This window comes from Lampris incognitus, chromosome 2, assembly GCF_029633865.1.
Source record: "Lampris incognitus isolate fLamInc1 chromosome 2, fLamInc1.hap2, whole genome shotgun sequence".
In the NCBI taxonomy this organism is placed as follows: domain Eukaryota; kingdom Metazoa; phylum Chordata; class Actinopteri; order Lampriformes; family Lampridae; genus Lampris; species Lampris incognitus.
In genome coordinates, this window is record NC_079212.1 from 86,081,944 (window position 1) to 86,095,581 (window position 13,638).

Genomic DNA, 13,638 nt, shown 5'->3' on the forward strand with positions numbered 1-13,638 from the left:
TTACGCCGGATGCCCTTCCTGATGCAGCCCTCTCAATTTATCCGGGCTTTGGACCGGCCCTATAAATGCGCTGGCTTTTGCATCCTCAGTGGCTGGGTCATTTCTGCAGACTTTGCCTGAGGGACTTAACCACAGTTCATAGTTAAGTCAAGTCAATTTTATTTGTACCGCCCAGTATCACAAATTGCAAATTTGCTTCAGGGGCCTCTACAGCAATACAATATCCTATCCTTAGACCAGCGGTCGGGAACCTATGGCTCGCGAGCCATATATGGCTCTTCCGGTGACGGCATATGGCTCCCAGACAATTTTGAGTTGAAAATTATTTTTTTTTTCAAAAAAATCAGTTTGGAACTGATTTTAAAATACTTGTGATATTTCTTAATAATACTGTGTCATTTTAAAGTAAACAGAAATTAGTTTTGAAGATAAATTTCACGGGTAACGGGTCACCCGTGGGTCGGGTCGGGAACCAATGGCTCGCGAGCATGTCCGGGTCATTGTAAAGGTGAAGAAATCAATTTTATCAGATAGCCAACTAGTTTATCCGCTTCAACCCTTGTAACGGAAAAGATGGCGAAAAGAAAAAAAGACGATGATTACCGTGCATTCCAGGCTGCGTGGACAGAGGAATTTGCATTTGTGGAGAGAGCAGGATCTGCGGTATGTCTAATATGCAATGATAAAATTGCATCGATGAAACGGTCAAATATAAAGCGGCACTTCGATACGCACCATGCTTCATTTGCATCGAAATATCCAGCGGGGGACAGCAGGAAAAGGGCATGCGAGGAGCTACAGCGGAGAGTGCAGACGAGTCAGCAGCAACTACGTGTGTGGACCAAGCAAGGTGACGGGAATTCCGCTAGCTTTGCGGGGGCTTTGGCAATAGTAAGGAATGGAAAGTCATTCACAGATGGCGAGTATGCCAAAACATTCATGCTTGATGTGGCCAATGAACTGTTTGATGACTTCCCAAATAAAGACAAGATAATCAAACGAATAAAAGACATGCCCCTGTCAGCAAGAACTGTGCACGATCGTAGCATCGTGATGGCAAATCAAGTCGAGGAAACAAATTAAGGACATAAACGCCGGGACATACTTTTCTCTCGCGTTAGATGAGTCAACAGACGTTAGCCATCTATCTCAGTGCAGTATCATTGCCAGGTATGCTGCAGGTGACACACTGCGTGAGGAAAGCTTGGCTGTTTTGCCAATGAAAGGGACAACAAGAGGAGAGGATTTATTCATGTCTTTCATGGAGTTTGCTAAAGAAAAAAAACTACCGATGGATAAACTTATTTCTGTCTGTACTGATGGTGCACCCTGTATGTTGGGGAAGAACAAAGGATTTGTAGCGCTTCTCCGTGAACATGAAAAGAGAGCCATCCTAAGTTTTCATTGCACCCTGCACCAGGAGGCGCTTTGCGCTCAGACGTGTGGCCAGGAGCTTGGCGAGGTGATGTCTCTGGTCATTCGAGTGGTCAACTTTATTGTTGCCCGAGCTTTAAATGATCGCCAGTTTAAAGCTCTGTTAGAAGAAGTTGGGAATCATTATCCCGGTCTGCTTTTACACAGCAACGTGCATTGGTTGTCAAGGGGGAAGGTGCTCAGCCGTTTTGCAGCTTGCCTGAGTGAAATCCGGACTTTTCTTGAAATGAAAGGCGTCAAGCATCCTGAGCTAGACAACACTGACTGGCTCCTGCAGTTTCACTATCTCGTGGACATAACTGGCCATCTGAACCAGCTCAATGTGAAAATGCAAGGTATTGGAAATACAATCTCATCCCTTCAACAAGCAGTGTTTGCATTTGAAAGCAAACTGGAAGTCTTTCTCAGGGACATTGAAACAGGTCGTCTTCTGCACTTTGAAAGACTGCAACAATTTAGAGATGCATGCTTAGCAAGTGACTCCACTCAACATCTGGATCTCCAGCAGCTAGCTGGCTTTACGTTCAATCTCCTGCAGTCATTCAAAGCACGTTTTGGAGAATGTCGTGCGCGCACTGGTCTTTTCAAGTTCATCACTCATCCACATGAGTGTGCAGTGGACAAAATCGACCTGACATGCATCCCCGGGGTCTCTATCGGAGACTTTGAGCTGGAAGTTGCTGACCTGAAGGCATCAGACATGTGGATGAGTAAGTTCAAGTCACTTAATGGAGAGTTGGAAAGTCTTGCGCGACAGCAAGCAGAGCTGGCGAGGGAACACAAGTGGACAGAAATTAAAAATCTTCAACCTGAAGACCAGCTGATTCTTAAAACTTGGAACGAGCTTCCTGTGACATACCACACAATGCAGCGTGTGAGTATTGCCGTATTGACCATGTTTGGCTCTACATATGCATGTGAACAGTCTTTCTCGCATATGAGGAACATTAAGACCAACCTACGCTCACGTTTAACTGATGGAAGCCTCAACGCCTGCATGAAGCTCAACCTCACCACGTATGAACCAGACTACAAGGCCATCAGCAAAACCATGCAGCACCAGAAGTCGCATTAAAAGTAAGACATATTTAATTTATTATACGTTAAAAATACTATATGGCTCTCAATGAAATATATTTAGAAATATTTGGCTTTTATGGCTCTCCCAGTCAAAAAGGTTCCCGACCCCTGCCTTAGACCCTCGCATCAGATAAGAAACAACCCCCTAAAAAAAACCTTTAACAGGAAAAAAATGGGAAGAAACTTCAGTGAGAACAACAGAGGAGGGATCTCTCTCCCAAGATGGGCAGACATGCAATGGAGGTTGCGTGTACACAATTTACAGAATACAAGATTGAAAGAGGATAACAAAAATATAATGGAATTATAAGATATATCAAGAATACGATGTCAAGCAGTGTCCAGATTCCACCGGCACAGCCTAGGACCTGGGCCACATGACCACTATCACTACGTAGACCTGGCAGGAGGACAGACTACACATGGACACAGGGGAGACACATCACACCATTCACATATACAGGAGAAGAGACTAGAAAAAACATTAGTCACACATCAGAGTGAAAGAAGGATTCAACATTGAAACAGGATAACAAAATTGTATGGATTTATAAAATGTATAAAGAATGTGATGAGGAGGATGCTTAGCAGTATCCAGGTAGCAAGCACCATCACCATGGAGACCTGGGAGGAGGACAGACTACACGTTTACACAAGGGAGACTCACGTCACACCATTCACATACACAGGAGAAGAGACAAGAGAACACATCATTCAGAGAGAGAAAAGACATATGAGAGAAAAGAGAACAGTTGTAATATTCAGTAATCTACGCTATAATCTTGTCAGCAGAACAGTGCTTTGTAAATTCATTAAGACAGAAACCGACCCGCCATTCACTACAGGTGGTGAAGTACTCAATTTAAAGGCAACTAATTGTAAATTAAGGCAAAAAGATGAGTTTAAGTTTGGATTTAAATCGCTCAACAGACACTTGATTGTCGGGTGACAGCAGGCAGGTAATTCCACAAGAAGGGGGCTGATAGGAGAGAGCCCTGCCACCAACCCTGTATTTTGGGAGCAGAGAACTTGAGATGGAATGTGTGGTTCAAGGAGATCAGACAGCTATGATGGGGCAAGCCCATTTAGGATGTTATAAGTTAGCAGAAGCACCTTGAAGTCTGATCTAACATAGATAGGAAGCATATGAAGGGAGGCACGAATTGGTGTAATATGGTCAAATTTTCTAGTTTTAGTTAGGACTCTAGCTGCAGCATTTTGAACCGTCTCAAGACTTTTAGTACTAGCATGTGGCAGAACTGAAAAGAGAACATTACAGCAGTCATATCTGGATGAAACAAATGCACGTAATAGAGTCTCTGAGTCAACCATGGACAGGAAAGACCGAATTTTAGCTATTTTACGTAAGTGAGAAAAAAGACAGTCTTGGTGATTACTTTAATGTGTTTATCAAAGGAAAGGCTGGGCTCAAACGTAACACCCAAGATTTTTGGCTGCCACACTTTGTAAAATCAGAGTTGTCGAATGTTATTGCTACTTGATCAAATTGGTGTCTGTGTGTAGCAGGACCAACAACCAGCGTCCGAGTTTTATCCGAATTTAAAAGCAGGAAATTAAGTGACATCCAGTTTTTCACAGTAGTCAAGCAGGCCTCTAAATTAGTAATTTGAGTATGATCATCAGCCCTTATACGTACATACAGTTGAGTATCATCTGCATACTAATGTAAATTTATTCTATGACTGCCTGTAATTTGGCCAAGATGTGAAATATAAAGAGAGAAAAGTAGAGGACCACGAACCAAGCCCTGAGGTATGCCATATCAGAGAATTTTGATGTAATATTATTTTAGCAGATACATTGTGTTCTTCCATATAAATAGGACTTAAGACAAGCAAGAACTAGGCCAGAGACGTCAAAATTACAATTTATTCTGTCTAACAGTATACAGTACCTGGGTTCGAGCCCCGGGGTAGACCAACCTTGGGGGTCATCCCGGGTCGTTCTCTGTGTGGAGTTTTCATGGTCTCCCCATGTCTGTTTGGGTTTCCTCCCACAGTCAAAAGACATGTAGGTCAGGTGAATCGGACATACCAAATTATCCATAGGTGCGAATATGTGTGTGTGTTTTGGCCCTGTGATTGTCTGGTGGTCTGTCCAGGGTGTCTCCCCACCTTCCGCCCAATGACTGCTGGGATAGGCTCCAACATCCCCGTGACCCTGAGAGCAGGATAAGTGGTTTGGCTGCACTGAGGTCCAGTTTTAGAAGCACAGAGGTTGAATCAAAGTCCATTGCAAGTAGAAGATCCTTTACCACTCTGGTCAGAGCAGTGTCAGTGGATTGACAGGCCCTGAAAGCTGATTGAAAAGGTTCATATATTTATCGTTTTCTTCTGTAAGGGGCCAAAAGTTATTGATACACAACTCTCTCTAGTACTTTAGAAAAGAGAGAAAGATTAGAGACTGGTCAATAGTTAAGAGACTCTGGATCGAGGTGTGTTTTCTTGAGTAGAGGTTTGACCACAGTTGTCGTAAAACTGCTGGGAACAGTGCCAGTAGTAAGTGATAAATTAACAATGTCTAGCATTGTAGAAAAGACCAGAGGTCTTTAAAAAGTTTGGCTGGTAAAGGGTCAAGTAGGCAAGTGGTTTGTTTAGAAGCTGACGCACTTAGTCAAAGTATCAAGAGAGATAGTCTCAAAAGCTGTAATAACAGGGACTATCAATGACTCATTGTATAGATTTGAATCTGCGGGTGTAGCTGGATTTTAAGAACTAATTTTGTATCTGATCTCATCAACCTTAATGCAGAAAAAGTCTAGAAACTCATGGGCCGTGAATGGGGAGCAGCTAATAGATGGCTGCTTTTTAGTTAATTTAGTTAGTGCCAAAGAAAAATTTGGGATGATATTGATTGAGATAAATATACTGCTTTCACAGCAGATAAAGCACACTTGTGTTTCAATAAACAAACACTCATGCCAAAATTGGTAAAAACTTCCAATTTTGATTTTCATCATTTACATTCCAGTCTCCTGCAGGCCCACTTAAGAGCACCTGCCTTGCCATTAAACCAGGGTGTAGGCCTCTTTAGTCACCTAGCTCTGGAAGTGAGAGGTACAACTGAATTGAGGAGACTAGAGAGGGCCACATTTAAGTCACTAGCGAGATTTCCCACAGAGCCTGTCGCTACAGTGAAAGAATCCAAGACTTCAAGCAGCTGCTGGCAAAATGCAGCTATAGTGGATGGACCAATGTGGCAAGTAGCAGTTACAGCTGTGCCGACGTTAAAATTACAGGCCCGTGATACCTCAAATTTAGTGAGAAAATTATGTTACAAGCAGATGTGGTTGGCAAGACAGTCGGATCAGAAACAGCCAGTGATTAAGAACAAATCAAGGGCATTATCAATGCATTGAGTCGACTCTGGAACAAACTGAGCGAACCAAAAAGTATCAACAGGTGCCAGAAAGGCTTTACTTAGAGGGTCATTATCCCTATTCAGATGAATATTGAAGTCACCAAGAATTAGACGTTGTCCTGATATAATTTCAACCGAAAGAAGCTGCTCTAACTCATGGACACTCTCTAGTAGAGACAACCTGTGTGTTACTGCGGAACAGTCACCACACACCATCCTTTTGTCAAGGCTGCTTTGACTGCAAATGCAATAAAGTTAACTGCTAAGCTAGGCTAAGCTTGAAGCTAGTAAACAGACTATGAACGAAAGGCTGCCCACTAACATGAGTGGTTAGAGAAAGAAAACTAGTGAATCTGGTGATAAGTGAACTAAGCACAGAAAATAGCCAAATCATAGGACAAATGAAGAGGTTAGAGCAGAATATAGAGGAGAAGAGAGAGTAAGAGAATAAACGGCAGATATCGATCTCACAAAGGTGAATGCCAGATGTCGGAAGCAAGACCGGAAAAGGGACATTATGATGTTAAATAGATGGGTTTCCTGTTTACAAACATTACTGGGTGCGTGCGCAGCCAGGGGGCAAAACCGCTTTGGTGGCTCTCAAAAGATTATGAGATGCATAAGCTTTTGAGAGCTACCAAAGTGGTTCAATGAGGAAAATGTTCAACATTCCCCACCCATCCACCCATCCTGCAGTTTATTGTACAACAACTGCACGTCGTCTCTGCTGTATCTGAGCTCTATCTTGGTTAAAAGCTCTGAGCTGTAGCTGCTTTCTGCCCCCTAGTTGTGCACGCATCTCTGTGATGACGTTGCACAGAAACCCTCCTATATGGGGTTACCAGGGAAGGCCCAGAAGTGTTAAAAACAAGACTAGGTCAAAACTTAGTGTATGGCTGGACCATGTCTGGTCAAAGCTCGAAATTGTGGCCAATGTGTTACAGGGATAGTCAGTGGTAGTGTCTACAATGTGAATTCCTGTGGATATTAAATGTTCATCTGCAGTTTCCTGTAGTGGTGCCAGTAATATTTGTTGTTAGAGTACTGAAGTAGCATATCATTTGACATGCATAAGCTACGTTCGATTGGGAAAAAAAAGAAGTTACAACTGTAGTTGCAAGAGCAATACTTTACACTCAGACCTTGAAATGTTTGATTTGACAGAAAATTTAATTGTAATTATAGCTATTCTAATTATTTTAAACCCCCCCTTCATCTGTTTGTATCTGCAGATGTCTCTTGTTTGTCTATGACTCACTCTGTATTGACAGGCGAATTCACAAAGAATGGATTGCGGCCGTTGATAGCACCACGAATTGTGCATCACTTGCATCCGCTATCTGCCCCGTCTCAAGGTCCCATTCGGGAAAAAAATATTGTGCTAATAATATTACAGTGCAAACGCGTCCATAAAGTTTTGCAACCGAGTGCAATTTGCCCTTGTTTTGCATCTGATTGCAATTATCCATGTGGCAAAGTATAAATGGCGGCTTTGCACCAAGAACACTGTAGGCAGGTTCAATGTCATCCTTGTATAGCAAGAATTTTTTTGACCTGCCAAGCTGTATCTGCGAATGATTTTGGTCTTAGTTAAATCAAAAGTGATGTTCTCCTGCGAAATATCCGCTCATGAGCATGCCTGGCATAACTTCTAGCTTGGCCTTTGCCAGGCTACATTCACTGCTGCCATGATCACTGACAAGTCTGGGCATCAGTTACCACCAACTCTCCCAAGACGCTAATCATTTCACTCTAACTGCTTGTGGCTGTTCGCGCTGGTGTTTCTGAATTGGACTTTTTTTTTTTGCAGTGAGGGGCATTTGCATAGAAAGGGGCCAATTCTACGCCAAATGTATGCATATTACCTAATTTAAATACATGCAGATAGCACCAGAGTGCCAAGATGCTATTTGCTTGGCAGCGTGTGCTTTGAGAATTACACTTTTTCTCTTTGTCTTATTTGTGCAGGTTGAGCGGCTGCAAAAGCCGTGCAGTCCTTTTGTAAATTCACCAGTGAGGGTTTTGTCAGAGTGATTGTTATTTGGGTGCTTTAATTGTGCACTCTCCCTCATGCCTCTCGGCGTGCGACCGACCAACCGTGTAACTTGTGTGTAACCAATTGTGTGACATTGTTGGTCGCCTGATCCATCAGCCCAATCATGTCAAACATGATCACTCAGTCAGTCACACTAAAATGGTCAGTCAGTCACTCTAAGCGTGATCACTCAGTCACGCTAACATGGTCAGTCAGTCAGTCGGTCACTCTAAGCGTGATCACTCAGTCACGCTAACATGGTCAGTCAGTCAGTCGGTCACTCTAAGCGTGATCACTCAGTCACGCTAACATGGTCAGTCAGTCAGTCAGTCAGTCACTCTAAGCGTGATCACTCAGTCACGCTAACACAGTCAGTCAGTCAGTCAGTCAGTCACTCTAAGCATGATCACTCAGTCACGCTAACATGGTCAGTCAGTCAGTCAGTCACTCTCAAGCATGATCACTTAGTCACGCTAACGTGGTCAGTCAGTCAGTCAGTCAGTTAGTCACTCTAAGCATGATCACTCAGTCACGCTAACATGGTCAGTCAGTCAGTCAGTCAGTTAGTCACTCTAAACATGATCACTCAGTCACGCTAAGATGGTCAGTCAGTCAGTCACTCAAGCATGATCACTTAGTCACGCTAACGTGGTCAGTCAGTCACTCTAAGCATGATCACTCAGTCACGCTAACATGGTCAGTCAGTCAGTCAGTTAGTCACTCTAAGCATGATCACTCAGTCACGCTAACATGGTCAGTCAGTCAGTCACTCTAAGCATGATCACTCAGTCATGCTAACATGGTCAGTCAGTCAGTTAGTCACTCTAAGCATGATCACTCAGTCACGCTAACATGGTCAGTCAGTCAGTCACTCTCAAGCATGATCACTTAGTCCCGCTAACGTGGTCAGTCAGTCAGTCAGTCAGTCAGTCAGTTAGTCACTCTAAGCATGATCACTCAGTCACGCTAACATGGTCAGTCAGTCAGTCAGTTAGTCACTCTAAACATGATCACTCAGTCACGCTAAGATGGTCAGTCAGTCAGTCACTCTCAAGCATTATCACTTAGTCACGCTAACGTGGTCAGTCAGTCACTCTAAGCATGATCACTCAGTCACGCTAACATGGCCAGTCAGTCAGTCAGTTAGTCACTCTAAGCATGATCACTCAGTCACGCTAACATGGTCAGTCAGTCAGTCAGTTAGTCACTCTAAGCATGATCACTCAGTCACGCTAACATGGTCAGTCAGTCAGTCAGTCACTCTAAGCATGATCACTCAGTCACGCTAACATGGTCAGTCAGTCAGTTAGTCACTCTAAGCATGATCACTCAGTCACGCTAACATGGTCAGTCAGTCAGTCACTCTAAGCATGATCACTCAGTCATGCTAACATGGTCAGTCAGTCAGTCAGTTAGTCACTGTAAGCATGATCACTCAGTCACGCTAACATGGTCAGTCAGTCAGTCAGTCGAGGACATTCATGTTTGTAGGGCTGGCCTGCTGGCCGGTCCAGCTAAAAACGGTAAACAAGCAAGCATGGAAGGACACACGGGCACAAGGATGTTCAGCCTGGGGTACTGGGTGCACTGGTATACCTACATTTACAAAGAAGCACTACATTAACAACAAGGATTTAAGATGGTACATAAAAAACACACACAAAATCAGAAGAATGCAAGCATTTGCTAATCCGACTTATAAAAGTAAACTAGGTGTGTAAAATGATTTTACACACCTAGTTTATTCATCAACCATTTATTTTAATTTTTGTTTAATGATGCTGTTTTGACAAAAATGAGTAAATTGATTTTTATTCAATTACGTCTCTTCCACTCTGTGAGGCAAGGCATTCAGATCAGGCGGTCGGTCCCATAAATGCCTTGGCCGCGAAGAAAGAAAGAAAAACGTAAAAAATTTAAAATTCCCAAACTCACAATCGTACAAAACAAGTTTCAGCATCATACAGGGAAAAGTGATATGTTGCAAAGTGCTGTCCCATTCGTCTTTATACCATTCAAGCCCTGCAGCCTCTCACACTAACTTACTGGGTGATGTCAGTTAAGTCCGTGAGGGTCCAGGGCTTAGGCCTTAAGGGGGACGTTGGGACTGGGCCCATAGATGCATCTATGCCGATCCATCATGTGGCGCATGCGTGTAATTTGACTGGCACAGAATCAGATGTATCTGAGACTGACCGGCCAGTCACCAGTCATGGCCGATCAAGCTGAAAATGGGCCGATTCCTGTCACCAGCCGATTGATTGGTGCATCTGCATTGAAAACCCAACTTGTTATACCCCAAGAATGACTTGGCTGCGCGAATTCGCGTTTGCAGCGGCCTTACCCAGTACCATCCGTGCAGCGTCTTTGTCCACATCTGCGTCTAAATTTTGTCTTCGTTTGATGGCTGGGAGTGCGGGGCAGGCTAAGCTAATTGCTAGTCCATGCAGACCGGCAGTTCCGGTAACACTGATGGCGGTCTGGCGGCGGCCTTACCTGGCGTTGACTGTGGTGTTTGTTTCGGATGTCATCTTGAGGAGTGCGGGGAGGTGCGTCGAGGGTGTCTGGCTGGGGGAGCTGGCGCTGGATCGGCTGGGAGAGCTTGGTCTGCTTCATCCGGTGGGTCCGGGGACCATGGCCTTTGCCTGGAGCTACGCCTGAAGGGGGAAATGTCGAGCGCGTTCTGACAGGAAGCGGGGCGGGCTAAGCTAACTGCTAGCCCATGCAGACCGGTGGTGCCAGCAGTTATCCTGGCTGGTGTTCGTTCCCTTGGACAGTGATTTTTTTTTTTTTTTAGTTTGGATATATGTGTTAGTTTGGATATGTGTGTTCTTGTAGTGTTTGGATGTGTTGTTGTCTTTGTGTTGTACTGCTGTGGGCTGGGGGAACAGCATTTCATTTAATGTGCGCAGGTACAAAATGAAATGACAAAGTGTTCCTGATTCCTGATCAAGCTGACGGTTGGCCGATTCTGGTCCCCGGCTGATTGATCAGTGCATCTCCATTGAAAACCCAGCTGGTTATGCCCCAACAATGACTTGTCGCCATGATGTGAAGGAAGTGTGTGTCTACTAAACATGTTTGACGGTGTAATTGTGCTCCTTGATCCACAGCTTGGTGGATGACCGCTGCGTTGTCCAGCCTGACACAGGGGACCTCAACAACCCTCCAAAGAAGTTCAGAGGTAAGAGGCATAAATCCCCCCAGTGCTCTGGAGGCTTGACCTCATCTGACTAACTGCTGTGTGTTGAGCCGTCCGCTCCGGGAGAGACACACTGCTGGATGTGTTGTGCTGACGTCGCTCTGGTGATAGCCCCAAAGTCTCAGTCCTCTGGACTTCAAACAGGACTGCCTTTGACAAGGATAATCTGACGCGGCTGTGTTTGTATGCATGCAAGCCCATGAGTGTGTGCGTACTCCCGGAGTGCTCGCTTCTGTAAGTGTGTTTGCCTGAGAGGGAGATTTTTGCTGCAGATGGAGGCAATTGGGGCTGATTTTGATTTGTTGGCGAACACTTGGGGGGGGGGGGGGGGCAAAAAAACAAGTGCTTTCCAACCCAAAGTCTTGAGAGCCTTTCTGAGTGCAGCCACTATTATTAGCTCAGACACAGGAAGTAGAACCCATGACCCTTGGTTCTCAGGCTGAAAGTTTATGCCTCAAGAGAGCCAGCCAGCCAACAATGTTACACTGAGTGTGAATGCATTGTGTGTTTTTTTGGGGTTTTTTTTGGCCGGTTAATGTGTATTGTAGGAGTTGTGACAAAATACACTAGAGTACCATTTTTTTTGTTGTTATTCATCCATCACAGCGACGAGGACCATCTAGTCATCCTGTTATGGATGACTGGTGACTTGCGCAATGATTAAAGTGAGGAAGAGTTGCGCATCATCAACCCCACTCTCTCGCCCGAGACCACCTACTACCAGTGGCAAGACTAGCGAGATGACTGGCAATGGAGATGGATGCAGATTGTTCCTCAGGGTTTCTTCCCAAAGCCTTTCCCGTAGACGAGTATACCCGCAAGGCAGCGGAGGTTTAAATCAGAGTTTTCCTTCTAGATGAACTGCCTGTCGAGGCTAACGAGCGTCATCTACCCGGGTTTGAAATCAGAGTTGTCCTCCTCCTAGACTGACTGCCAACCAAGGTTATACCGCCGGGAACCCGGTGGCCCCCGCAGCAGACTTTGTGAAAACAGGAGGTACCACGAGAAGGTGCTACTGCGTACACGTTTGCGTAGGAGCGGCCATATGCCAAGGTCCTGATGGACCCGCGGCGATCACTACACCAGGAAGCGAGAGGCCACCGCACTGCTTCGCATTGCTTTTGGCAAGTAGGACATCTGGCCCGATACGGTGGCGAGTATCGGGCCAAAGTACCATACTAGAGTATAGTACCCTACTAGAGTAGGGTACTCTAGTGTGGTATAGAGTGCCATAGTAGAATATGGTACTCTATACCACGCTAGAGTACCATACTCTATTAGAGTACCATACTCTAGTGTGGTATAGAGTGCCATACTCGAGTATGGTACGCTATACCACACTAGAGTACATACCAGCACAGTACTGGTATGTGTCTGTTACACGTTTCATGGACATAAAAAAGCCCATTGGTATAAATGGACAGTCCAGTAAAAATGAAATATTGCTAAGTTTTTTTCAAGCCGGTAGTTCACTCCAGGCCAAGTCGTCTTTTGTGCACCTGAAATTAACACGTTGAGATGAGCTTCTTTGCTTTAGACGTCCATTTTACAGATGACAATCCTGAGTAAAACCGGCGTAGCATCATAGGTGGCGGTGGAAATGGCGTGCGGAGCGTGCAGCAGTTTGGTTGCCAGGGTTGCGGTGCAGCTTTGAAGTGTGGGATGACAAGCATTCCACACACACACACACACACACACACACGCTGTGAGACTGACTCACTACTGTGTGTTGTCCTGAGACTACAGGAAGATTCTACTGTATTTATAGCTTGCAAAGCTTTGATCTGATGGCTGCGAACACAGAGGGTTTTATTTTCACCCTGGTTTCGCTGCCTTGAGTACAGTTTATCTCCTTCCAGAGACCATCACTGCCACCATGACAGATTCCCGCTGCAGACCCATGCCTCCGAGACTGGGAAAACTCAAGACGGGTCTCTGACTCTCTCTCTTTCTCTCTCTGACTCTCTCTCTCTCTCTCTCTGACTCTCTCTCTCTCTCTCTCTCTCTCTCTCTCTCTCTCTCTCTCTCTCTCTCTCTCTCTCTCTCTCTCTCTCTCTCTCTCTCTCTCTCTCTCTCTCTCTCTCTCGCTTGCTCTCTCACTCTCTCTCTCCTGCTTGCTCTCTCACTCTCTCTCTCGCTTGCTCTCTCACTCTCTCTCCTTCTCTCTCTGACTCTCTCTCTCTCTCTCTCTCTCTCGCTTGCTCTCTCTCTCTCTCTCTCGCTTGCGCTCTCACTCTCTCTCTTTCTCTCTCTGACTCTCACTCTCTCTCTGACTCTCTCTCTCTCTCTCTCTCTCTCTCTCTCTCTCTGTGTCTGTCTGTCTGTCCCCCTGTCTCTTTATCTGTTTGTACAATATTTGCACAAATGCAGCCCATGGCTACAGGAAGGTGGGTTACGTGCCTGCCTGCTGATTCTTAGCCGAACTGCAATCGCCATTGGTCTAAACAGAAGTACTATAATGTAACTATAAGAACTGTGTTTTTTATTTCTTCTGAGTTTCACTTTG

General features: G+C 45.0%; 1 protein-coding gene across 1 annotated transcript in view; it reads left to right on the plus strand.

Moving 5' to 3' along the window:
* LOC130107877 (inositol 1,4,5-trisphosphate receptor type 1) overlaps positions 1–13,638 on the plus strand; it is a 204,821-nt gene that overhangs the window by 21,168 nt on the left and 170,015 nt on the right. Inside the window, exon 3 of the mRNA XM_056274659.1 lies at positions 11,044–11,114. Coding sequence (XP_056130634.1) covers positions 11,044–11,114 — 71 coding nt within the window. The remainder of the gene's footprint in view (positions 1–11,043; positions 11,115–13,638) is intronic.